Here is a 26,198-nt window from a genome sequence, read left to right as displayed (position 1 = left end):
AAATGTCTTGCGTTTGGATGGAGTGAGTGTGGTGGTGGTTGGAGGAGGAAGAGGGGGATTGAAACTGATTAAATATAATCAGGAGGGAGTAAAACTGATGTAAAAGTTGATGTGGACACTCTTGTACCCCTTAATACAATTCTTTGCTTATTAAAAAAAAATGTTTACCACATGATTGATTGGTGTGATAGTGACCACATAAGCAAAGTAATGTTACTTGCCCACATTTCAAATGAAGAAATTTGAGCGATAAAAAACTTGTGATAGTTTTACATGGATCAAACTAGATTCACCCCCTATTTGTTAGTGATATTGTAATGCAAATACATATATAGATTAAAAACAAAATCTGCTTACTTTTAATAGATACCTAAAAACCGTCAAAAATGCGACTTCCATACGTGCAACTTATATAGCTTTCCCAGAGTTGTCATATGTGCAACTTACAGAGGGGCCAACTTCACTAAAATGCGACATCAAAACAAATCAAGCATGTATAAGTGAGAACAAAAAGAGGAGAAAAGGCTCCGGTAAGATTCATACTAGTAGTAGATCAAAACACATGAGGGAGAGGAATATTGTGGTAGTGGTAGCGGTGAAGGCGGGGGTAAGAGCGGTTGCAGCAATGGTTTTGCAGTAACAAAGATTGTAGATGTTGTGGTGGTGGGTAATGATGGAGGAGGTGGGTAGTGATAGAGATGTAACATAAACTAGAAAATAAAAAAAATTAGAAAATCCTACTTAGACGATAGAAAAATCCTATCTAAATCTAAATTAATGAAAGAAAGATCTTAGCTAAGAGAGAATAAAACTCTAAAAAAAGTAAAAACTCCTTATAAGAAAGAAAACCTCCACACCCCACCCCATTGGGGGATGGAGGGAAGCAATGACTTAAGAATTCGGTGCGGTGCTATAGAGAAGGAGGTGTAGGGCTTTGCAAAATATGACTAATATTATAATTCAATTTTTTTATTAATTATTATGAGAATATTTCCCTTTCCAAATCCATTCTTATTTCTCCTAAACCGGTCAAAATTGATTTCCTCATCAATGTTGGGGCTGGAATACATACGAGTTCGAATTTAATTATCATGCAAATAATATTTTGTTGGATGGGAAAAATATCATGCACATATTTGAATATTACACAATGATTTTGTATCATAAAAGGCCATAAACATTTAATCAGAAATTTGAAATTTGAAATAATGTAACATCTCACTAAGGAGATTATTAGACGAAAAAGATTAGATAAAATATTCAATCCTCACTAATCACTACTCCCAGAAGATTAGATGACATCTCACTAAGGAGTAATTCTTTGAAGTCAATGTATTATTGAGATGTTTAATCGTATATATATATTCATATTATTGAGTAGTCATTATCTTATTTCTCTTACGGGATATATGGCTCAAAAACCTTTTCTAGTACTCCCAGAAGAAGATGACTAATAATTCTTGTTATCATAATGAATGGCTTAAATTAAACGGATTAGAAGCTGTTAGGCTGTTAACATTAAATTATTGGGATTTTGCCTATTACTGGAAACATTGGTTTGGTATGAATTTAAGTTGCATTGGACATTACTGATGACAGGCCTAATAATGTTAGTGGTACTTATGAACTCTACTGGTATTCTTAACTTTCATTTGTCAAATTCGGGTGTCTTGTAGTTGAGGTTAGGCCAGACATTAATTAATTCGTAATTATGTGGATTGCATGTGTATTAATCTATACCCTGTGTACAGCTGAGAGAAGTCGATTGCTCATGAAAGTGTTTGATTGGCAGCTACCTTTAACGTAGGACCTATTCATTGAGTGGAAGTCAGGATCATCTGTATGTCCCGACAAATTTATCTTTTGAACAAATGGAAGGGTTATAAAGATCAACTTATTTGATTTATTCACACTCCCAAAAAATTTACATAATTTTATATTTATCTATCTTATCCTCCGGTGTAAAAGGATAAGAGAGACTGAGTGAGTGTAACAAAAAAAAAGATAAGAGAGATAAATATAAAATCAGAATTTTTGGTAAAAAGTAAGAAATCCAAATTTTGATGAAGAGGCTGAATTTAATTTTTTTTTTGGGTTTTTTAGCCGAAATTAATGTGTCCAAACTTGACTGTAAAACAAGAAAACTGAAGAAAAAAATGTTGCTGGAAAATAAAAGATATAAATCAAGCAAGAATAGAGGACAAACTAGAATTGAAATTGCATAAATTTTAAGGTGGTTTCGCATAACACATAATCAAAAACTCAACTTGTTATTAGTCTGAGTTCAAAAAAAAAAAAAAACTTGCTATTAGTCACTTTTGCTTGATTTTTGAGCAACAATTTGCAAATTCTGATCAAAGTTGCAATTTTGCTATTTATAGGCAAAGGACTCAAACTGACAACCAACGGTCGAAAAATCTCAACCTTACACGTGTCCTCATTTATCTAAGCAACTTCAACACATGTTGCATATCTTCAACCGCTCCAAGCCGCTAGCTAGTCTAAATATTGATTGTAACTACCTCGAAATAGTGGCTTGAAGCCTAGCACAGAGATTCGCATTAATTCACATCCAAGCTTGTCTCTAACATGTTACGGAAAAAACTCCCAACACATGGATTTAACTCCTTCGAACCCAACCAGGCAACCATGACAACACACAAAATGACAGAGAATGGAAGCAACAACGGATAACAGGGTCACATTGGTCATCCCACAAGCCAACGCTTGACAACAACCACTGTTAGATTGACTTTAAGCAGAGGATCGAGATCGAGCTCCACTCAAAGAGAGAGCAATCACAATGATTTTCCTTAGCCTTTAACCAAATCCAAGACCTCAACTGAATTTGATCAAGAGCATCCGATAAGTTTGGGCTTTCGTTTTTGAAGATTAATGTGTTCATATAGTGCCAAATAAGCTAAATAGTGGCAAGCCATATAACGCAACAACCCTTCCTGCTCCGGTGCCCGCTTACCTGACTTACCATAGATTATAAAACATGTTAACATGATGAGTGACTTGTCAGTTAAGGGACTAAAACCAAATTTTTCAAATTTTAGAGGAACCAAAAACTTATTTAATCTATAATATTAGATTTTCTTCTCCACCGAAATATCACTAATTCCTAATTTTCAGTATTTCATCTTATTACCCAAAAATATAATTTGGAATCCATCTCTATATTCATTAATCATATTTTCTAATCCTAATTTTCTTAAGATTAAAAATATATATATATATATATAAATATAGATAAAGTTGAGAAACAACCCTTCTCAACATGAGTACAGTAACCGAGTCAGCAAAAAACTGGCAAAATCCTCTAAAAACCCAGCTACTACAGCAAAGAAACTCTAACCCGCCCACAAGCTAACAACGCCTAACGTTTATACCACTAGGAGAGGTCCGTATTAAATTCGAAAGCAAACGATAGCTACAACCAACCTATCAATAGCACAACCCCTGCAATAGAGAACCACCCAGGTCGTGCGACGCAACCGCCAAAACTAATAGTACCATAGAGCTGAGATGCGAATCCAAAAGGTCCGGGAGCAAAAAAAAGATAAAATCTAGGAAAAAAACAAAAGACCAGGCGAGCAAGCACAAACAACAATTCCAACACTGCCTCCAGAACTTAACCAAACTCAAGCAACAACTCTGAAGCAGAACCATCAACAAAACCTGGTAACTGATGTGGATTGCACAAACCAGTTACGAATGTAAATTTTGTCACAAACTACTCATATTGACGATTTTTAAGCTTTAAATGACGAAAAATGATCGTCACTGAACATGCATTTTCTTATAGTTATTCTTCTACAACTCCAATGGCAAAGTTACCCATTTTTATGTGATAAAAAACAACTCATCCAGTGCACGTATTGATTTGATTGGACCAATTAAATATATGTAGATGTACAAGTTTAATGTTACTACACTTTCGTCATGCTTTTTTGCGGAAAAACTTAACCTGCTTTTTCCATTTGAATTTAATGGGTATACACTGTCAGTGTAAACTTTGTTTACACAGTCGCCCAATTGAATTCCGCCACATCAGCAAATATATTCTTGTTTTAATTAAAATTTAAGATGAAAGATATTATTTCACTTATATGGCATGTTGTGATTGGTTGTCAGTGTAAAACAGTTTTACACTGACAGTGCATATCCATTAAACTCTTTCCATTTTGAAATAAAACTCCAAAATTCTCAGATTAAGTAATAATACATTCACATCTCATTTTCTCTCACATCTCATTTCCACGCATTTTTTTTCCTATTTTTCTCTATATTTCCTGATAAATCACAAATCATATCACTCATTTCTCTTTTTTTCTCTTCCTATTTGCATAAGGTAGAGGTAGAGATGAGATATCTCTGCACAATATTATTCTTAGGGCCGGTCCAACACTAAATGAAGTCTAAAGCAAACTTTGAAGTTAAGTCTTTTTAACTTAAAAAATATTCCTTCATTAAATCTTTTTATGTAAAAGTATTTTTTATTTAAAATTTATTTTTTGAGATTTATGAGATGCAAAATTATTTATTAGATTATCATATTCAGTTTAATTTAACATGTCTTTTCCAATAAATAATAAAGCTAATCCATTTAATCTTTGTTAAGACATGGTTGATCTAAGATAAGTTTTTATTAATTTTAATTTTGGGATCTTTTTTATAAGTAAAAAAATGGATTGTCTAAATGACCCATGATAAAGTTTGGGTTAAATAACCCACCATCCAATCACATCGGAGATAAGTGAGTTGGAATTTCTATTTTATATTTATTAATTTATTTCCAACTCATTTATCTCCAATATGATTGGATGGTGGGTTATTTAACCCAAACTTTATCATGGGTCATTTAGACAACCCCGTAAAAAAAAATTGGAGGCCTTTTTTACTTAGTAAATTTTTTTTCTTTTTTTTTGAGGCCTAAAGCTCTTGCTTGGGTGGCTTTACCCTTGGGCTCATTATTCTCCCCAGATTTGTATGCAGAGGCACATGTACAATACGTGGTCATATGGTGAGCATTAATTCAGTAATTCAAATTTTCGCAGAAAATTGATTGTAAGGATATATATATATATAGTAATCCATCCGTTCCTTATTAATAGTCCACTTTGAAGAAAAAATTGTGTTCCTATATATCTGTTCACTTAGAGTTTCAAAAGAGCATTAATTGATGTTTTTCCAAGAAATGTCCTTACAGAAATAATAAATGAAGAAAGATAAAATACATTCTAAAGGGTTATATAGGAAAACAAATACTCCCTCCGTTCCTTATTATAAGATCAATTTTGAGTGTTTTTCTTGTTCCTAAATATAAGTCCATTTACAATATCAATGGGGCATTAATTATTTTTTCCCAAAACTATCCTCATATTTAATATGAAAGAGACAATGAGATTTTGAAATAATAACTTGGAGAGAGAAATTTATAAGAAATTAAATAAGGTTAATCTAGGAAAGTGAATAAATTCTTTTACAAATTTATTACTTGTAACTACTTTTCTTAATCTAAGAGAATTGGGTAAAATGGACTTATAAATAGGAACGGAGGGAGTAATATTTTTATAAAAATCAACACAATTAATTACTTTCCTTAATTTGTGTGAATCTTCTCTTCCTGGACAGATAAATAGGAACGGAGGGAGTACCTAATTTATGAATTCATGCGACCGTTCGAGACTGGTGCCATGTCAATATCAGACAGACAGAATACCCTTGAATACCATAAAGTGTAATATTTAGGAATTTCAATTGGCTAAATATATACATGGATCACATTCAGTACTGCACCAGCATTAGTCTCTTTATTTAGAATTTGAAACGGATTAAAATTTTCACCTTTTGTTTTCTAATAATACACAGAACTAATTAATAAACATATATAGACTTGAATTTAAATAATTAAATAACAGTTGATGTGAATGCATGGCTCTTAAAGCGGCACAGAACAAAATAATTGAATGGCCTCGACTAATTTCCAGACACTGATCATCATCAGCTACAGTTTATCTCTTGTAGCAGATTGATGACCCTCTCCTTCCCCTTTGGCTTTCCATTCTGATATAGACGTATAAACATGAATTTGCCACATATTCATGGATAAGAAGGTTCTCAACCTTTTGGTATACCGATAACAATTATGTAATAGCATCTTAATGTGATTACATTAATGATGTTATCCTAAAGTGAGTGGATGTGAAAGCTTATCCCCCTACATTATATTGTACAAAACTAGTTTCTGCAAAACTTAACAAAACTTGGTAATTAACTCAACATTAATGATAAGTTCAAAACATATAAACAACATAATTTAGAATTCAAGTTCAGAAAATAATTAAATTGAAGAGTAGACTTATGTTTTGATGCCAATTGGAGGAAATAGTTAGACTATAATCAACTCGAATAAAGATCACAAAAATAAACACATGATATAACATGTTCATTCCTATTAGTAGAGTATATTTTATAAGAATATGTATCTCTATTTTATTTTATTGGAGTTAATTGCATTGTAAGTCTCGTATTAGTACTAGTTAAAGAAGGAAGAAAGAGGTGGAAGAAAACACATTGGAGAAGTTTCACATTGCCTAGTAAGGTGAAGGGTGGGAGAGTCCAATATACAAAGGCCTCAAGCTCCTTGTTTCAACATACTAAGTACCAACAAAGAAAAACACTTTAAGCTTATATATGTGTTTTCTTTTTTCTCTTTTTTTTTGTCAAAGGTGCAAAGGTTAACATTCAAAATTTGCCTAACGGTACTTACATCAGTGGGACTTTTCTCCCAAGAAGTGATTTTGCAATGCATAATCAGAACATAAATTAAGCTTAAAGCATGCTCACTCATGTTGATCTAAGTAACCAAACAAACTAAGAAAAATCATACAGACTCTTAAATCCTAAGATCACCAGCACCGCAACTCGACTTTCCAAACAGTTTTAATTTTTAAAACTACACAGCAGCAAAACAGAGGGGGTGATTGCGGTTGATGCAGAGAGCACGCAGTTTCGACACGGCGATGGTGGTAGCACGGTGGCGCATCAATATATGCTTCATGATCTGGAACCGTTACAGCCCATTCCTTCTCAACCCAGAGCTTTGCCATGGAGGGGCGTTTGGAGAAGGGGGGCAGGCCTGGGTTGAAGGGGCACTCACAGCAACGGTGGCGGCGAGGTGACCACCACATTGTCTAGAAGCCAGATCTTGTTTTAGAGGTCATGGGGTGGTTGAGAATGAGAACATTTTTTTACTTAGTAAAAACAACTTTTTGGGGCCTAAAGCCCTTACTTAGGCCACATGAGCCTTGGGCTGGCCTGGCCATCGTCAGTCACTCCTGCACTCGTATGTACATCAGCAATTATAAACTAATGACAGCAATTTCAGATCCTTTTATGTATCATGTACCTTCTAATGATTATGATTATCAATTTATCATTAATGCATCCCATAACAGATTGAACCATGGGCTAGCAACCTGAACTAAGGATAGCAATTTCTTCAGATCCTTCATGTTAATTATCAGAATGATACAAGCTAAGTGCGCTTTGACAGGATTATTAATAGATTGAACCATAGGCTAGTGGGTTATTTGTGTTAGAGGAATGAAATGAGCAAGTAGCTAAATACCATTGTTGGCAGCCATTGCCACGGATCAAGTAGCTTCAAACCCATTTCAAAACTCTATCATTCCAAATCCATATATCAAACTTTAAAATGAAATGACATCATGCACTCCAGAGGGGCCAACTTCATTCAATTTCACTAACAACAATAATGACCCGAATAATGTTACCTACACACCCTCTTAGAAGTGTGTAGAGGTGGAAGGAAGAGAGAGATAGGAAGAAAAGAAAAAGTAAGAGAGAGAAAGTATGAGATGTGATAGATGATAAGAGGAGAGAGATAGAAATAAAAATAGGTGGAAATGAAGTGTTTAAAAAGGGAGATGTGTATATATCATTACTCATAATGACCCAGAATACATATAATTTGAAGGGTTCAATATGCAAGAACACCACATCTAATTTGAAATTGAACACCATTAAGGGCCCGTTTGGTGGTCAGAATATGATATGATATGTGAACATGATAGCAACAGGATAGGATAAGAGCAGGATAGACTCTTATCATATTCTGTGTTTGAGGCGCACATGATAAGGACATGATATGATAAGGACATGATATGATAAGGAAAAATGTATCAGATTTATATTTGAATAAAAAATACATTTAAAAATTGATCATTCTATTAAATTTAATTTCTTTACATTTTCATGAATGATTCTATAATTTAAAATAAATAAAATTAATTTAAATTTTATTAATTAGTCTATTAATTTTTTGAAGATAGCATATATTTTAAATAAAATTATGCAGTGAACCAATTGGTTTTCATTTAGTCGTGACACGTGATAATTAACAATAAAAGTTAACTAAATTAAGAATATTATTATTTCAAATAAGAATAATTTATAAGTAGTTTTAAATAATAGGAGATGAAAATAGAAAATTAATCTATTACTATTAAAAAATCAATATTTGTAATCAATGGTTTTTCACTTAGTTGTGACACGTGATAAATAATAAAAATTAACCAAATTAAAAATATTATTATTTCAAAAATACTTTATATTTAATTTATTATATAAGTAGATAAATAATTTTTAAATAATAGGAGATAAAAATATTAAATTAGTCTATTATTATTAATAAATCAATATTTGTAAGTGAGTAGTCTATTTTACTATTTATGATTAGTAATTTTATTTATTTTTTATTTTAGTTAAATTAATATTTTTATATTTATTAATTAATATTATTATAAATTATAAATTATATAATATTAAAATAAATTAATTTGGAGTTAGGATACTGAAAGAAAATATATAACTGATATCCTATCCTGTTCTATCCCAACTCTCCCCTCATGATAACTTTTACACATGATTGACAGGATAGGATAGGAGACATGATAGTGTTATCATATCCTGCTGGCACAACAAACAACAGATAACAACAGGATATGATTATTATCATGTCCTATCATATCCTGTCTCGCTCACCAAACATGCCCTAAAACATCATGGTCCCTTAAATTAAATGACACACCTACCAGGCTACCACTAATTCATCATGAATAGAAGAATCTGTTTCTTTTTTGTACACAATGAAAGATCACTGAAAATAGTAATAGACTACTTACCAACTATAAGCTATTACAGAAAACTAACTCATTGACATCACTAACAATCTATTTGATAGCATTAACACCCTAGCTACAACCTGGAATGTATATCATACTTGAAATGTAGATGCTCAAAAGGACCAGGCTCAAAGATCTTGACTCCACCCCCTATATATGGGCTCTTCATCTCCATAGCCATATAGCTATCTTTAATTATGCCCCATGTAGGGGTGAGCATGGATTGGATTTTCTTAAAAACCAAACGAAACCAAACTAAAATCACTGTTATGATTCAGTTGTGTAATCCTAACCATTTTTATTTTCTCAAACCAGATCAACTTTTCAGAACCAGTTTTTCCCTAAGCATAATATAAGTCCATCAAAGCAGGCAAAATTCTCCGACAGAGTAAAGTCGAAATAACTATACCAACAAACCTAAACTCGATTCATTCATCAATTTGTGCAGCATCTTTATATCTAATTTTTTTTTGGTAAGCAAATCTTTATATCTAACTGTTTTTTTTGGACAATATCTTTATATCTAACTTGAAGCTACCAAGGATCAATTACTATTTTTTTGAACTTTGAGTCCGAAATTCTTCTGGATTTTTTTGGACTTCCTAAATTGTTTGGCCCATGAAACATGGACTGGATCAGTTTTTTTTAAGGAATGGACTAAGCTTTTTAAAATTGGTTTGGACTAGGTTTTAGTATGGTTCAATGAACCAGTTATTTGGCACACCCCTAGACTATAGAATGACTACTCTTGTACCGTCATGGCATCATAAACTTGGAGCGACCTTGTTTCTCTTAAGAAGCCCAACAAGACATCCAAAATTGTATTTCTCTTTCAATTGGGCCTGGATGTCTTGGTGAGGATATTGAGAGAAATTAGATCCGCTCCAACTCTATAACTGTCCAACTCCTTTCATAACCAACCATTGTATTAGTATATGCGGTGTCCGAAATAAAGATTGAAAGTGGCATCGGGTTTAGAGATAGACTGTGCAACAAATACCATAAAACTCGCATTTCTTCATTCATCCAAAGTTAATAAAATTTTAACCATTCATCCTAACTCCTCATGATTGAATATCTTTTGAAAATAAAAATGTGAAGAATGTGAGCTTTCTATGTACAGTACATGTGTAATTTTATTTCTATCAATTGCCCTTCGTTCACCAAAAATGGACAAAATGACAAAAGAAAATACAAGTGAGGGAAAGGTGTTATGTAAACATCGGTATGCGACTGTACCACATTGAAAGCTACTTCTAACAATTATTTTTAGAATAATTTTCTAGACTCAAAAAATTATTGAATTTCCAAACACCACTATTGTCATTTCAAAATTTGACCCGGTAGATGCTCTTGATCTTCAGCTACCGCCATCGTTTATGAAAGAATCTTCCCGCTTGTTAGTGTTATGTTGACACAATGAGAAGGTACATGTAAAGACACTTTCACACTTAATGTACGTATTATGAGACTATACAGATAAGCTCAAAATTATAGAATAATAATGAATTAGCAAAATAAGTAATGTGTAAATGAGCAACTAAATATGAATTTATAGGTGTTGTAAGTGTCGTATTCGAGGGCTACCTCTGGGCAGCCTTGCAGTTGTCTTATAAATGTGTCGGCTTTATTTCGTTCGGCTACAGTTGAACTAGATGAATTTCAATTTTAATCATTCTAACATGTCAATATAGTATTCGCTTAGTTGTGTTTGACCTTCAAACATCACTTGACGATATTGAGCCTCCAATATGGCTAGCTTTTATATCTCTAGAATAAATATTGTTTTCATACTCAGAAACTTCATAGGAACATCTCAAAGAATTTTACTTTAAAGATGATTAGTGAACTTGATCTATATATAAATATGAGCACAACTAAAAGGAGGCCTAGGATGCATTTCTGAAAAGTGAAGCATAGATCAATTTATAGGATTAGATTTACCAATTCCCAACCAGAATATAGAAGTGGGATCACCATTATATGATCAATTGCATAATTATAGATTGACAAGATAATACATTGAGTGAGATATTATGTTATGTTCTTTCTCTTTGTCAGAGAGACAGAACATATATAGAGAGAGAAGGATGTGCCGTGATGAGGTGGGTCTGCAAGGATCGCATACTACAAGAAACCCAAAAAAGGGTACAACACTTCCCATTCCAATTCCCATTCCCACTATATATCAAAAACCCATACAGCTAGCTTGTACAATATAAAAAAAAAAAGATAATAAATTACATAATAACTGGTGTATGTACTATAAACAATATCATACAATATTTATATAAAGAAACTCAGAACTTAAAATCCACAGCTGTAAATGCATGTCCTTTAGCGGGAACTTGTCCCTCACATCTGGTGAAATTTGTGGCGTTTTGCTGTTTCTGGCCCCTGCTCCTCTTTCATTTCATTTTACTGGCGGTTTCTCAGAGTTCTGTTGTTCTGAATAATGATGCTTCTTCTTTGAATTTTCATTTAGCAATTATTATATAATCTTTGAGTAATAAGAGGCTCGTCAACCGAAGGAGAAGTGTTTCCCTTTTCGGGGCTCCTCCTTTTCTTGCAATCTCTGCAATTTTTTCTCATTTGTCTTTCTATGTTCCATCACTTCAACACCATAAACATATCATAAAGCAATGCATTGCTTGTTAGTTGCTACTAGTTGCTATTGTGTGGTACTGTGATGTTGTTTCCCAAATCCTCTTTGTCTTATATCTAGTCCCTTCCTTCATCCTCCTTTCTCACACACACTACTCTTTCCCTATAATTGGAACCAAATTTCATATTCTTTTTGCTTGAGCTCTCATATTTCTTCACAAAATGAGGTTTCATCATCATGTCATTGGTTGTCAAAGACTTGGCTTTGTTTGCATTTCTCTTTTCTTTCTGATATTTTCAAGCTGGATCCAGCAAGGGTTATTAGTAACTGAAGGTAAGTGAGAATTTTTTAAAACATTTAATAGCATGTTTGCATCATATTCTTTTTCATCAGAATCAATTCTGGAACCTCGAAGCTACTCATAGAAGGTTCTCTCCGGAGTTGATTCTGTCTTCAGAATTAATTATAGAATGGTTTCCAAACATGGACTAAGTAGAAACAAGTTTGAACTAACATTGATATCTCTTCTCTGTTTTCTAACAGGTAGAAAGACTCACAACAAGCAAAGTGGTTTTGACCAGGTAAAATTTAGATTCTGTATGAAATTGCTATTAGCATGAGTGAGAAAAGACATGAAATTTACTAGGAATAATTGTGATGATTGTTGCAGAAAGTGAGTGAGGATAATAAGATGCTACTGAGAGCACAAATTGGTTCAAGGCCACCAAAATGTGAGAGAAGGTGCAGGTCATGTGGGCACTGTGAGGCTATTCAGGTACCAACAAATCCACAAGTGCAGAATGGGAAAATCAACTCTTCAAAATTCTCCAGAATTGCTTATGCCAAGGGAGATTACTCTTCTAACTACAAGCCCATGAGTTGGAAATGCAAATGTGGGAACCTTATTTTTAATCCTTGAATCTAATTGTATCACAATTTAGTTCCTTTATATATGATCAAGGATACAAGCTAATTAATTCTGTACATGAATATACACTTTTAAGTTATTCTTTTTTAGTTTTTTGGAGCTTTATTTGTTCTTACCTCCATATCTCCTTATTGTGAGGAACAAGGTTTTATCTCTATTATATTTTGTTCTCTATTGATATTAAGTCCTTCCTATCATTTATCTTGTGTTATCATCACTTGAAGCTGCTAATTCTTATCCAACTAGCAACATTGTGTGTGCTATTTCTGGGCTTGTGCTTCTGTTCTCAACACTAGATGAATTTTTTATGTAGCAATATTTGCTTTATTTTGTTCATCATTCTGACATTTTGTCTGCTTTAGAAATGCACATGTAGACAAGTGACGATTTTACTCATTTGATCTGCTAATAGAGAAATAATGAGAACACTCGCTATTAACTCTCACTGACCATGAGGTTAAAGTATACAATCAGTCTAAAATTTTTAAAAAACTAGTGCCATTCCATGCCAGTACTCCCTTGTTTTTAGTTTTGCATTTATGACTGACAAAATTTATGGTCTGCACTTTCTAATTTCAACCATCACCTGCAACATGCAATCAGAGTAAGTAACAAGAAAATTGACATGCCAATTAACCTTTTGTTGTCGTCTTGGTTTTCCAAGACGTGAAAAAGATTGATTACTACTTGTGACTAGTTGTCCTCAGCGAGTATTAGGTTGCTTTTCATTTAAGATTATTCCTCTGCACCCTCACATGCCCTTCAAAAGCAATCTGTTTCAGTTACAATTTAATGTAATTTACTAAAAAGGACTAAACACTCTATCACTCTAGTGCATTACATCTGATTAACTGATTTGGTTTATAAACTTGTAGAAAAAGAATGATTATACGTGAACAACATACATCTTTGCAAGACATTCAATAGACATACATATCGGTTGTGATTTTTACTTTTTAACTTCCGCGCGCAAATATGTTTGAGAATTATTTTGGGGTTTAAAATTGGGTTAAATGTGTTTTTGGCCCTACAAAATTATAAATTATTATTGATTTTTGTCCTTGTAAAGTTTTGCTTAAAATCTCTCTAATTTTTAGAAATAAACATGTTTGAGTCCTTACATGACGAATAGTACTTAAAGAGAAAGTAAATCTGAATGACCATTTATTTAGTACTCCAATGGTATTTTCAGTCCTTGAATTTTAATATTAGTCCCAAATAGACACAAGGACTCGAACATATCCCTTCGCAAAAAAATTGGGATATACATGTAGGTTCAAATTCTCATTTTTCGTAACAATCATGTAGGTAAGAAAATTATGTAATGCTTTACCAATGTAATGCAAGGCTATATGATTTGACTGATCTATATAGGCTCCCTATCACTAGTCACTAAGAAGAGGCAGAGGATGTCTTGGAAGCAACCTAGCTAAGACAAGTGATCTTCACAGCTAAATTTCATTAATCACATTAGAAATTTAATTGCCTCCAGTTTTCCCAATAAGGTGCTTGTGAATTTCCCTGCGTGTTAATGATGGTTATTGGAAATAAAGCCAAGTTGGTGATTTCTACTTCTCAAAACGACAAGACGATAAGGTGTCACATGATGGAACACACTTGCCATCTTGCATACCATTGATTGGTGCATCAATTGCAACAAGTCAGGGAGATCCACTACTATTTTTGAGTAAGGAAATTTCACATCAATTTTACATTTTTGCAGTTTGAAACGATGCAACAAAACGGGCTCCATTGATTATTATTAGAAACTTTGACTTTAAGATGGAAATAAAGATTATGGGGGGAAAAGAGAAAGATGGGACTGGATATTACATCGTCCCTTCTTACCTATCTATCTAGCTAGCTTTGCCATACAGAATCATAAATTCATTATTATCATGTTTTTTAATCAAACATGACTCAACAACTTTACGATTTTCATGTACGAAATTGTTTTTGGTTTCGCATAAAAACGTGCCACTTTTACATGGGTCAATTGGATTTTGTCCGGTCTATTTGGACCAGCTCAATACAGATATCCAAGCAGGAATTAAGTGTAGTTTTTTTTTTCAATTTATAAATTAAGTGTTAAGCGATAATGTTTTTTTTTTAAGATTAAACGATAATGTTGATTCAGTTCAGTATGTTATTTGAGCTAATTTTTAGAGCTGGGTTGAGACTTGAGATTAGCTATTAGGGTTTCGAGATTAAGATTATGAGTTTGTAATAAGAGACTATTATTTTTTTATTAATAACTTTATTTTAATAATTAATTCCACATGTGGAAATTAAAAATTATTTTAAAATATCATGTGCTTTGAATTTAAACACATAGTATGCGTGTCAAATAAAACCCAATCGAATACATGAAAAAGTGGTTGAAGCTCCTGCTCCGACAAGGATTAAAATTAAGCTATTTTCTAAAATTCAGGAATGATTTTCTAACTTTACTCTAAAGAAGGACTAAAAGTCAAAATCGCTCATATTAGAGGGATAAAAAAATATAGTTAACCCATTAAATTACTTAGTTGTTGTGCAACAACAACCATAATTTCAACATAAAATAAAAAAATATAATTACCAATTTAACATCACCTTGAATTGTTTAAAATTTAAACCGACAAGTCTATTTTTTTATACATCAGAAAATAAACCGACAAGTCTATTGCATTCAATATTCAATAGGCTCTTTCAAAAAAAAAAATCAATAGGCTATTTCAAAAAAAAAAAATCAATAGGCTATAACTTGAATTGTTTTTTGAGTATTCACAGCAAAAACAAGGTGAAGAAAAAAATCAATATCAATATCATCAATATCAATCAATATCAATCAATCAATATATATTAGAAAAGAAGAACTTCTATCAGACAGATTTAGTGACGTGTCATTCTCACGTTAATTCTCATAAAAAAAATTCCACGTGTCATTTTCAGGTTAATTCGCATAAAAAAATTCCACGTGTCATTTTCAGGTTAATTCGCATAAAAAATACATTTTTAAATTTTAGATTTGATTAGGATTTATGTTGTTTATTTCTTGATTTTATCTTAATTTATTTTTAGAGTATTAATTAATTTTTATGGTATTTTTATTGAATTTTCGGATTTTTAATTAATTCAAGATTTTATGAGTTTTTATTGTGATTTGCTAGATTTTGATAGTTTTTATCTATATTTATTTAGTACCTTTTCAAATTTTAGATTTGATTAGGATTTAGGTTGTTTATTTCATGATTTTATCTTAATTTATCTTATTATTTATTTTTAGAGTAATTAATTTTTATGGTATTTTTATTGAATTTTCGGATTTTTAATTAATTCAAGATTTTATGAGTTTTTATTGTGATTTGCTAGATTTTTGTAGTTTTTATCTATCTTTATTTGGTACCTTTTTAAATTTTAGATTTGATTTAAAAGATTTGTCCTAATTATCTAAGATTTACCTAGATTACTCCTTACTAAATTTATTTCATCATGGTTTAAATAGATTATTAATATCTGAAATTTTTTTCATAAAATTTTAAAAGATTAAAAAACTAAAAATTCAATAAAAATACCTTAAAAATTAATTAATAAAAACTATCAAATCACAATAAAAACTCATAAAATCCTTAATTAAATAAAAATCCGAAAATTCAATAAAAATAAAATAAAATTTAATTAAATACTCTAAAAATAAACTTTTTCTTCACCTAAAATTTATTTCCATAACAAATCTTGAAACCAATTTTTTAAATTTAATTTTAAATCTGAGAAATTTTTTCATAAAATATTAAAATCTTAAAAGATTTGCCTTAATTATCTAAGATTTACCTAAATTGCTTCTTACTAATACTGCATCAGTCATCTCCTCCCATACATGTCTCTACTGTGAACCGGTTGGCATGGAGGAAAAATGAGGAAGATTACTCGAGTATGCAACTTGCTTTATGTGGTGCTGATAATTGTGTAAGTTGATAATTGTGTAAGTGTTTGACATAAATGTTTATGCTTCGCTTCCTAAAGGTTATTTTTTGTTGCTGAATTTGATTGACCTAATTAGTGAGCACTATATTTGGTAGTGTTGATTCAATTCCTAAAAGCCATGACCTTTAATTTTCTCTTAATTTGTTCATTGTTCCCTATTTTGTGATTGTTTTGTATAATTTCATATATGCTTTAGTATTTGTTGGTGGTTTCTGTGATACTTCCATATCTCTTAAATAAACTAATGTTGTAATGCTTCCTCTTATGCAACCCTTATTCTGAATGTACTTAATCGGCCAATTGATAGCAGACTTACATGTTTTTATCCTTTCCATTGCAAGTTTATTTAATTGCATCATTGTCTTTCAGTTTTGGCTGCCAAAACTTCATCTACAATGTCAGCATCATGAAGGCAGAGAAACTCTTTCAGAAGAAGGGACGTCCAACAAATTTGACCCAGGATCCCAGTTAAAGAAATGAGATTTAGGTAAGATACTTATTCATATGATTGCTTTCAATTCCAGATTTTGCTATTTTTCTTATTAATTAATAGCTTTTTTTGTTGTCAATTGTGAATCGCTTTTAGACATAGCTATAGTCTCTTTTATTTTGCTTTACTATCTCAATAGTGGAAGCTTTTTTTTCAATTAGTACATGGGTTAAAATTCTAAATTTGCTTAACTAAATGTCTGATTCTATTTGATTTTCAGGCAGTTTCCTATTTGGCTCAAGAATGTTTGGGGTTATGGTCCGGGAACTGCATCCTTATACCTGTCACATCCATGGGTATTAGTTGTACTCATAGATGCATCTTTATAACTCATAAGTTACATTTAGTTTGACTTCATAACTGATACTTGAACTTTTGCTTGGTGGGAAGCAAGCCTTAACACAGTTAATGAGCTGAATGGAAAGGGAATGTGGGTAAGGAGAATGAATCATATAAAATTTCATTATTTTCATTCACCAATTTATGGCCTTTGCTCTTGCTATTTCATTTCTTGCTGATAAATTTATAGCTACTGATTTGTGTTGATTTTGGATCTTCGAATTATTAATCTGATCAAATAAGTAACTTTTCCAGCATGTGGTTCATTCTACTTTTCGTCTCCATTTTTTTACTGCAATTCTTGATCTGATGTGGAATGGGGTTAGGATATAAGATTGGTGGCAGAATGAACATTTCTTGGTTCATATAATGAGGATAAGGACTTTGCTGAGCTATATGGACATCACTTCTCATCCCAATCTTAGGTAAGGGAAGAAATTTATTATAGCCTTCACACATTCTGATTGCTTAGTATAAAAAGATTATTAACTCTTATCCGGGTTTTATGGACTTGCATGTCTGCTGCTCACCTTTTTTTGGTAATTCAATTGTTTTCCACTACCTAAACATTATTTCATTGTTTCTCTCAATCTGTTTTGTCCATCTCACATGTGCAATGTAAGCTCTTGCTTGGTTTGCAATTTGGTTTTGTATTTTTTTTTCTATAACAGATGCATCATCTTGCACAATTTAAGATCATTCCCAATGATGTAGAGTAAAAGAAAGACATTGATGCTCCCAACTACCAAAGAAGCATCACGATGATTGATGATATGTGATGAATTTGCAAGAAATAGAGCATGAGTTATACACCAAGAATAGTATAAAATGTGTTATTCTAAATACAGTTGGTGGCTACTATACAGCTCTAAAGGACCACACTTCTTGATAAATGGTGGCAAAAAAGAGCATGCAAAGATCAATGTTTGTTGTAATGATGTTTCAAGGTGTTGTCACCTATGTATAAGTAAATCCTTCTCCTATTTTGACACGTGTTACACTGAAAATTTTAAAATCTTCTTTTTAACTTTAGAGATTTTTTTATGCATATGTAACGTGACATATTGTTTTACATAAAAAGTATCATTATATTTTTTTTAAATAATCATTATACTCTAAACTAATTGATTGATATTGTGTTAAATTACAAATAAAATCAAATGAGATACCAACCGAATGCATTCAGTTATAAATGGAGAGGGGAAATTTCTGCACCAAAAATTTATTACCAAAACAAATCTATGTTGACTAATTTAAAAATTTTAAATATGAGAAACTTTTTCATAAAATATTAAAATTTTCTTTTCAACTTTATAGATTTCTTTATGTATATGTAACGTGAGATTTTGTTTTATATAAAAAGTATCATTATATTTTTTAAAACAATCATTATATTTTAAACCAATTGATTGATATTATGTTAAATTTCAAATAAAATCAAATGGGATACCAACCGAATGCATTCAGTTATAAATGGAGAGGAGAAATTTCTGCACCTAAAATTTATTTCCAAAACAAATCTATGTTAGCTAATTTGAAATCTATGCAAAATTATTTTTGTCGGTTTAAGGTTCGTAAATTTTGTACAAAGTCTGATATATTGCTATTTTATGACTTCAAATAAACAAAATGATGTCATATTTTATGATTTATCTTTCACAACCCTAATTTGTGCTACTATCACATTCTTTTTTTCCCATGATTAATATGTGTTTATCATCTGCTTTATTATAATTGTTCTTACATTCTTAGTATGTTAAATTTTTTATAATTTAAAATATTGATCGATGTATCAAATACAATAGACACATTCTTTTTTTTTCCATGATTAATATGTGTTTATCATCTGCTTCATTATGATTTTTCTTACATTTTTAGTATCTTAAAATTTTTTATAATTTAAAATATCAAATACAATAAACATATTCCCCATGCAACGCACGGGTAAAAAAAAACACTAGTTATATGTCAAACCGTTTGGCAAGTTCTTCTTATTTTAGGAGTATCCCCTTACAGTTATATAATTTTTTTTAGATCAGAAAGTTAAATTACACTTTCTCCTCTATCTAACTCATGTGTTTCGTAACTCTTATCACTTGAACTATCATTCGGAGAATAATTAATTTGTCATGATACCTTTTTTTTTGCACGCATATGATCAGCAACAGTATTGTCATTGAAAATTCATTTGTCATGAAGTGAATTAGAGTCGTGCGTGCCTTCTTTTCTGTGAGACAATTAATTCAACAGGCAGGAACAAACGTTGGCACAGGACAATGCTAACTTCCTGTAACTATAAATAAATAGGTCTGGTTTGTTTGAGAAGTAAAGAAGCTAAATTTATGAATAATGTTTTATCACACCTCTCTTTGAGGTGGAGAGAGGTGGAATGAGGAGGGAGATAGAAAGAAAAGAAAAAGTAAGAGAGAGAAAGTATGAGATGTGATAGATGATAAGAAGAGGAAGATAGAAATAAAAAGTGGTGAAGAAGAAGTGTTTAATAAATGAGGTGTGTATATATCATTACTCTAAATTTATTACTGTATGTAACTAGAATGTGGATTTCCTAATAAAGCGATTTTTGAATGGTTGATTTCCCTAGCTAAGTATGAAACTTAGGGACCACATGCAAAAAGACTAGCAATTGATACAATAAGAATCATGATCACAATCATTATAAATTTCTATCCTTGAATCTAAAATATGTTGCAAACTAGGAAAACAGAGGAGACCTTATATAATAGAAAAAATGATCTGCAGGGGATCGAGGAAAATGAGTACAGAAAGAACAGATCAACCTTTATGTTAAAAAGTGAATATTTGCAGATCAATTTCTGTCATCTTTGAGTTGATAACTCAAAGCGTTTAAACATGATCATGAGTGTGTGGTCACTAAGTTTAGATCAAACAAAGGGGGAGATAGAAGAATATTAGAGTACAATGGGTTGATCACGTGAGAAATGGGAGCCCCCCATCGATAATGAGCAAGGATGCTATTATCCATGAAAAGATAAAAGAGAATGTTGGTACAAAGGTCAAGACAGACTCAACTGAAAAAGCTGAGGGACCACAAAGATGAAAAAGGGATTCTGATTCCTTTTACACTTTGAGTTTTTTTGTGCTGTAAATTAATATGGTTTTGCATTTGCCCTGTCCCCTTTTTCTTCAATCGGTTATTTTCACAGTCGATAATTATGACATTAATCTTTTTAAAACTCTGAAGTCACATTACCTAGTGTTTACACGGATTTTTGGTAAACAAATATCCTCTTAGTTCGACTAAAGGAAGTTTAGATTTCAGGGTCCTTTTGAGAAAACGTTTTGCCAAAGTGTAGTGTGTGGACGGATGTGTTCTCGACAACAATAAACAACTTCAAACGAAACTGGATTTTATTGAATATGAGTCGATTACAAAATAGTCAAGCAAACCAAAATAACATGAAAGCAAATTTCGACAAAACAAGCTACACATAAGAACTGGGAATTAACAAACTGAAATGCAAGGAAATTAAAGCGTTGGTTCTGCAACATACTCCTCCATCATCACGTTCTGCTCTCGAAGTCTCATTGATGCGGACGTTTAGAGCTTTTGGTGAATTTTCAGAGTTTTTTAGTTGGGAACCCCTTCTTCTGCTGCTGCTTCCTCTATTTATATTGTTCTTTCTGCCCATGTTCTTGGCGGTTTTCCTTGGATGCACGATGGCTTCGTGGGTTTTGAATTTTGGCGCCATACCCCACGTTTAGCCGATGGTCTTCGCGCACGTGACTCTATTGCCACGTGGATGGTTCTGAGTCGCGGGCAACCGTTGCTATTCGTGGCATCGTGGGTGTACGCACGTGCTTGTAATCGCTTGTTATTCGGTAACTGCCTCTTCCATTAAGATGATCGAGATTTCTTCATCTTCTGAGTGTGTCGAGTTATGGCTTTTACTAGTCTTTGAGGGACATCGTGTGCTGAGTTGCCGGCTTCGCCCAACCCCTTCTGTCGAGAAACCACTTTTTGCACCATGGTGTCGATAATTGTAATGCTTGTAATTTTGGCTTAACAGTTGCCCCCCAAAAATGTTGGTTGTCGACTGCTTTAGCTCAAAGACACCAAGCATTTTTTCTTATCGCAGCCGTTCGATTCCAACGATTCAAATGCTTTGTGCTCTCGACCATTCGATCTTCAAGTCCAATCGGCAGCCATAACGTCTGATGACTTCTCCACTAGCTGACAGTTATAGCCTTTTTAGGGCCATGATTTCACCTATGCCAAAAAGCTGAGAGGTGACATGAATTAACTAATAAAATAATCGCTTGGAACCCAAAATTTTTATAAATTGCTGCTCAATGCGGCTTGGGTTCCGTTTTCCCTTCCGTTTATAAATACCCTCTTGGTATTCCTTGTTCAAGCTTTACTCTTTCATCCAACCTGCAACTTCTTCTTCCAGACTTCATCACTTCATCTTCTTCCGTCTTCTCTGAAATACTTGCTGCGTCTTTCAATGGCTTCCAATCCTGAACAAACCATTCCGTTGGCCACCGAGCTTAAGCTGGATGAGTCCAAGCGCGTGCCAATCCCAGAACCTCCCAACGAAGCAGAGAAGAGAGCTATCTGGAAATCCCAGGTACTCATTCCTTTCTCTGTTAATGGTACTTTACGCGCCATTTTGGGCCCTTTGAAAGTAGTGAAGCATGATAGGCCCAATAGTCTCCCTGAAGAACATGAATCATTTCACCCTAGCGTTAGGGGAGAGGAGCTCATTTTGGCATTTCAACCCTCTTACCGTATGCCATTTCTTTCTGACCCAAAACGAGCCTTTCGTTCAGCCCCTCCTAACCCTTATGCTAACGACAAGGCCTACCTGAAATGGTTAGATAGGGTTGAGGGAGATAAGAGACAACACTGGAAGGATGTAGGGATTTTCGACTTGATTCAGTTGTCGAGATCTCCAATCTCGTATAACCCTGCTATGCTATTGAGTGCACTTTATTTCTGGGAGAGGTCCACTAATTGCCTTCATGTTCCCTTTGGTATGATCACCCCCACCCTCTTGGATGTTGCTGCTGTCACCGGATTGTGGCCCATTGGTGATGATTATCACTCTGCACCTGCTCCTGTTAAACCCATCTCGATCCCTACTGACAACGTTTCTTTTAGTCGATTCATTAAGGACCATTATGTCGAGAGTGGTGAGGTGTCTGATGCTGAACATGTCGCTTTCTTGCTGTATTGGCTGTCTGCTTATGTCTTTTGCACCAAATCTTTGCGCATACCTGCCAAGCTTTTGCCTTTAGCCAATCTGCTTCATGAGGGTCGACAACTTGCTATGGCTAGGCTCGTCCTTGGCAACCTGTATCAAATGCTGAATGAAGCTGTCGAGGATATCCGGAACACTAAGACCGTCTCTCTGAATGCGGCTGGGCCACTTTGGCTGTTTCAGCTTTGGTTGAATGCAGTCTTCGAATCTCTTCTGCCGGTACAAGATAATCCTCTAACTGTTTCTAACACCAGGATTGATGCCCATAGGCTCGAGACCCTGACCCCTGCTTATGATGCGTCGAGTTTCGAAGCGGACTTCAGGAAGTACTTTACCATGTTTCTCGAGCTGAAACACTACCGTTCCAGTTTCTCTCCTTACAGCAAGGCTATTCGTGGCCCTTTCTGGCTGAGGAATTCTTATCCTAATGCCTCTGATTCTGCGTTGCCCAAGGAGCACCACATCACACTTTGGAGGACCCTCTTATCTCCTAGGGTTTTAACTGTGGGCTTTGCTAGCAGTGACTACACTCTATGTGGCTACAACCCTCAGTTGGTTTCTCGACAGTTTGGGCTTAGCCAAGTTCTACCCAACACTTTATTTGACAAGAGTCTAGTCCTGTACCCCGGGACTATTAAGAGGGCTTCTGTTTTCGACAAGACTATTCAATTTTATAACAAAAGGCTCCTCAACCTGAGCCCCTTCACTTACGCTCCTTCATATTATGCCACTAATGCTTTCAAAGCCTGGTGGTCTGAGTATTGGGCTCAAATTTCGAAGCCCCTCGTCGATTGCCTGCAATGCATGACAGATGCTTTTCTTTTGCAGAAGCAGGATCCGAAGAAGACCAAAGGTATGCACCTGGCAGAAATTCGATCTTTTCAAGAGTTCTTTGGTGTGGTATATTACCCAACTCTTCGCCTTCGAGATACAGTTGCGCAAGTAGCTCAAGTATTAAGGCAAAAATGGGAACTTAAAGCCAAGAAATCCAAGTTAGTGGTTCCTCCTGGTGAGGAAGGTCTATCTTTTGTTATTCGAAAAACTGGCTTTAGGTTCCCGTCTTTGCCTACGAGTAAGTTTGCATTGGCTTTTCCACCGGTCTTGCCTAAATGGGTTGACCATGTAAATATAAATGTATTGGCCAATCAAGCTCTACCTCCTCGAAAGCGAGTGACTTGGACTAAGTACCACCTATGGAACTTTCCGTATCATGTGCCCGTCGAAATCTTCAACCACATATCGCTGAACATGCGTATTGGTCAAGGTAATACTTCGACTTGGCCTTGGTTTTCCTGTTTTACTTCTTAATTTTTCTTTTGTTTGCAGCTGAAGTCATTATTCGACCCGCTCCTCAAGTTATTTCCCCAGGGCTCATTCCTCCAAGGACCAGCCAGTCGTGATCGAGGATGATGATGATGATAATGAGGATGATGATGTCAGTCTTGCTGACAAGCTCAAGGTACTTTCCTCATGCTTTTACCTTTTTCCTTTTCGATTTCCTTGGATTATGGGTTGACGTATTTTTTCGACAGAGTCGGAAACGGAAACCTAAACCTGTTGCTTCGGCCAGTCAGAAGAGGGCCAAGGGGGTTGGTGTTTCCACCCCTAGTGGAGCTTCTAAGTTGGCATCTGATGCCCAAACAGAAGTCGCTGACAAAGAGGGTGGTGGCGACGCCGCCATTCAGGTATGTTCTCCATTCTCGAGGGTACCTTGTGATATTTTTAACCCGTGGTTTCCTAATCTGAGTCATCTCTTGTTTGTTTTGTTTCCTTTAGACTGATGTTCATGAGCACTCTACTTCCAATCCTCCATCCCGTGAGAATTCCCCAGCTCCCATTCCTGCAAAATCCAAAACTGAAGGTGTCGAGAAACCTCCCAAGGCCGCATCCTCAGCTAAAAAGACCTCCACATCTGAGGGAAGGAGGAAGGTCCGGAGCAAATCTCGTCATAAGTCTCCTCGCCGTTCCAGAAGCTCCACCAACTCGAGCCCTTCTAAAGACTCTGCTTGCCAGGTATCTTTATACTTTTCATGTTTTATTGGCTCCTCTAATATGCGTTTTACTTTATCGAAAGGGCATTAAAGAGGTTTTTCTTGCAGGAGACTCAGGGTGTAACTTCTCCCATCCGCGAAACAGAGCCTCTTCCAGGCAAGGATGACAGCCCTATGCCTCCTCCAAAATCGACTGCCACTGTGCAACATTCGCCTCAAAACAAGGGTGGCTCTTCATCTCATGTGTCTAGTGAAAAGCTCGACACTTTATTTGAGGAGGACCCGCTGGCAGCTTTGGATAGCTTCCTCGATGGCACCTTAGAATGGGACTCTCCACCCCGTCAAGCTGATGCTACTGCTGAGACTGCTCAATCAAGTGGGGTAGCCAATTCTCAGCAGATCGAGGAGAGTATGGGTCGGCTGAAGGCTATTGTCTTCGCCAATGGGTTTCTCGACCAGATCCAAGCTGATCCTCAAGCGAGCCATGCTGCTAAGGAATTGCTTGTCTTCCTTCTTGGCCAAAAACTCGATTCTCAACAGGCTGCTGCTTTGGCTAACCTTCAATCTTTTTTAGTGGATGCTTCGGCCACCTTTCATCAAATCGAGGACGTTGGTCAAGCTGTCAGCTTTAAGGAAGCAAAAGTCTCCGCTGGTAAAGCTCATGTTGCAGCAATGAAAGAGGACTTCAAGAAGTTCACTGCTAGGAAGGTTTTGATCGCAGATGAAATCTCTGAAGTCGACATCAAACTTGAAGAGCTGCACCGAGAGATTACCAAACTGGAGAAAAAGCGAGCTGATTTGGTCGAGGAAGGCCCTGCTGTGAAGGATCAATTGGACGTGCTTACTAAAGACTCCAAGGCTCTGATCATCTCGACAAAAGAGGTTATCAAGGAATTGGAGATTGATCAGGCTGTGAAGAAGGGTCTCGATGCCAAGATTGCCACCTTTGCTGATTGTTTGAACTCTTTTAAGACCCTGCTGTAGGAATTTTTTTCTTTATTAATATGTAATGATGGCACTATTCTAACCATGGCTTTCGATGCCAATTGCGTGTAATATTTCGACAATGGTTTTGGCACCTAAGCCATATAATTTGACGTTTAATTTGCCAAGTCTTTTCAGTTTCCACTACGCATTTATTTTGACGGCTATTCATTTATTGTTGCATCGCTCAAACTTCCTTGCACCCCCTCACACAGTCGTCGCTTTGTTTCTGGGGAATGAACCAATTTATTGCAATCTTATACCACGTTTTCTTGATTCAATGCAAGTCTTTGTTCATTAAAAGCCAAAGCTATTCACGATGGTGGTGGTAATCTGCATGGCCTATAACCGTAAGATGAAGAGTTGGCAACTGATTGCCACTAATTAATGCATTCCTTGGGTGTTACCCTATAAATAGAGCGTTTTTGGTTACTCCT

At 34.4% G+C, this 26,198-nt stretch overlaps 1 protein-coding gene across 1 annotated transcript; it reads left to right on the top strand.

Annotated features, from left to right (window-relative positions):
- Positions 1-11,173: 11,173 nt before the first annotated feature.
- LOC130711353 (EPIDERMAL PATTERNING FACTOR-like protein 2) lies at positions 11,174-12,965 on the top strand. Its single transcript, XM_057560928.1, has 3 exons — positions 11,174-12,153; positions 12,364-12,401; positions 12,491-12,965. Exons 1-3 carry the CDS (start codon positions 12,042-12,044, stop codon positions 12,737-12,739), a joined length of 399 nt encoding a protein of 132 aa, XP_057416911.1. The 5' UTR covers positions 11,174-12,041; the 3' UTR covers positions 12,740-12,965.
- Positions 12,966-26,198: the final 13,233 nt, after the last annotated feature.

This window comes from Lotus japonicus, chromosome 4 (assembly GCF_012489685.1).
Source record: "Lotus japonicus ecotype B-129 chromosome 4, LjGifu_v1.2".
Lineage (NCBI taxonomy): Eukaryota > Viridiplantae > Streptophyta > Magnoliopsida > Fabales > Fabaceae > Lotus > Lotus japonicus.
This window is presented reverse-complemented; position numbering and strand designations above follow the sequence as displayed.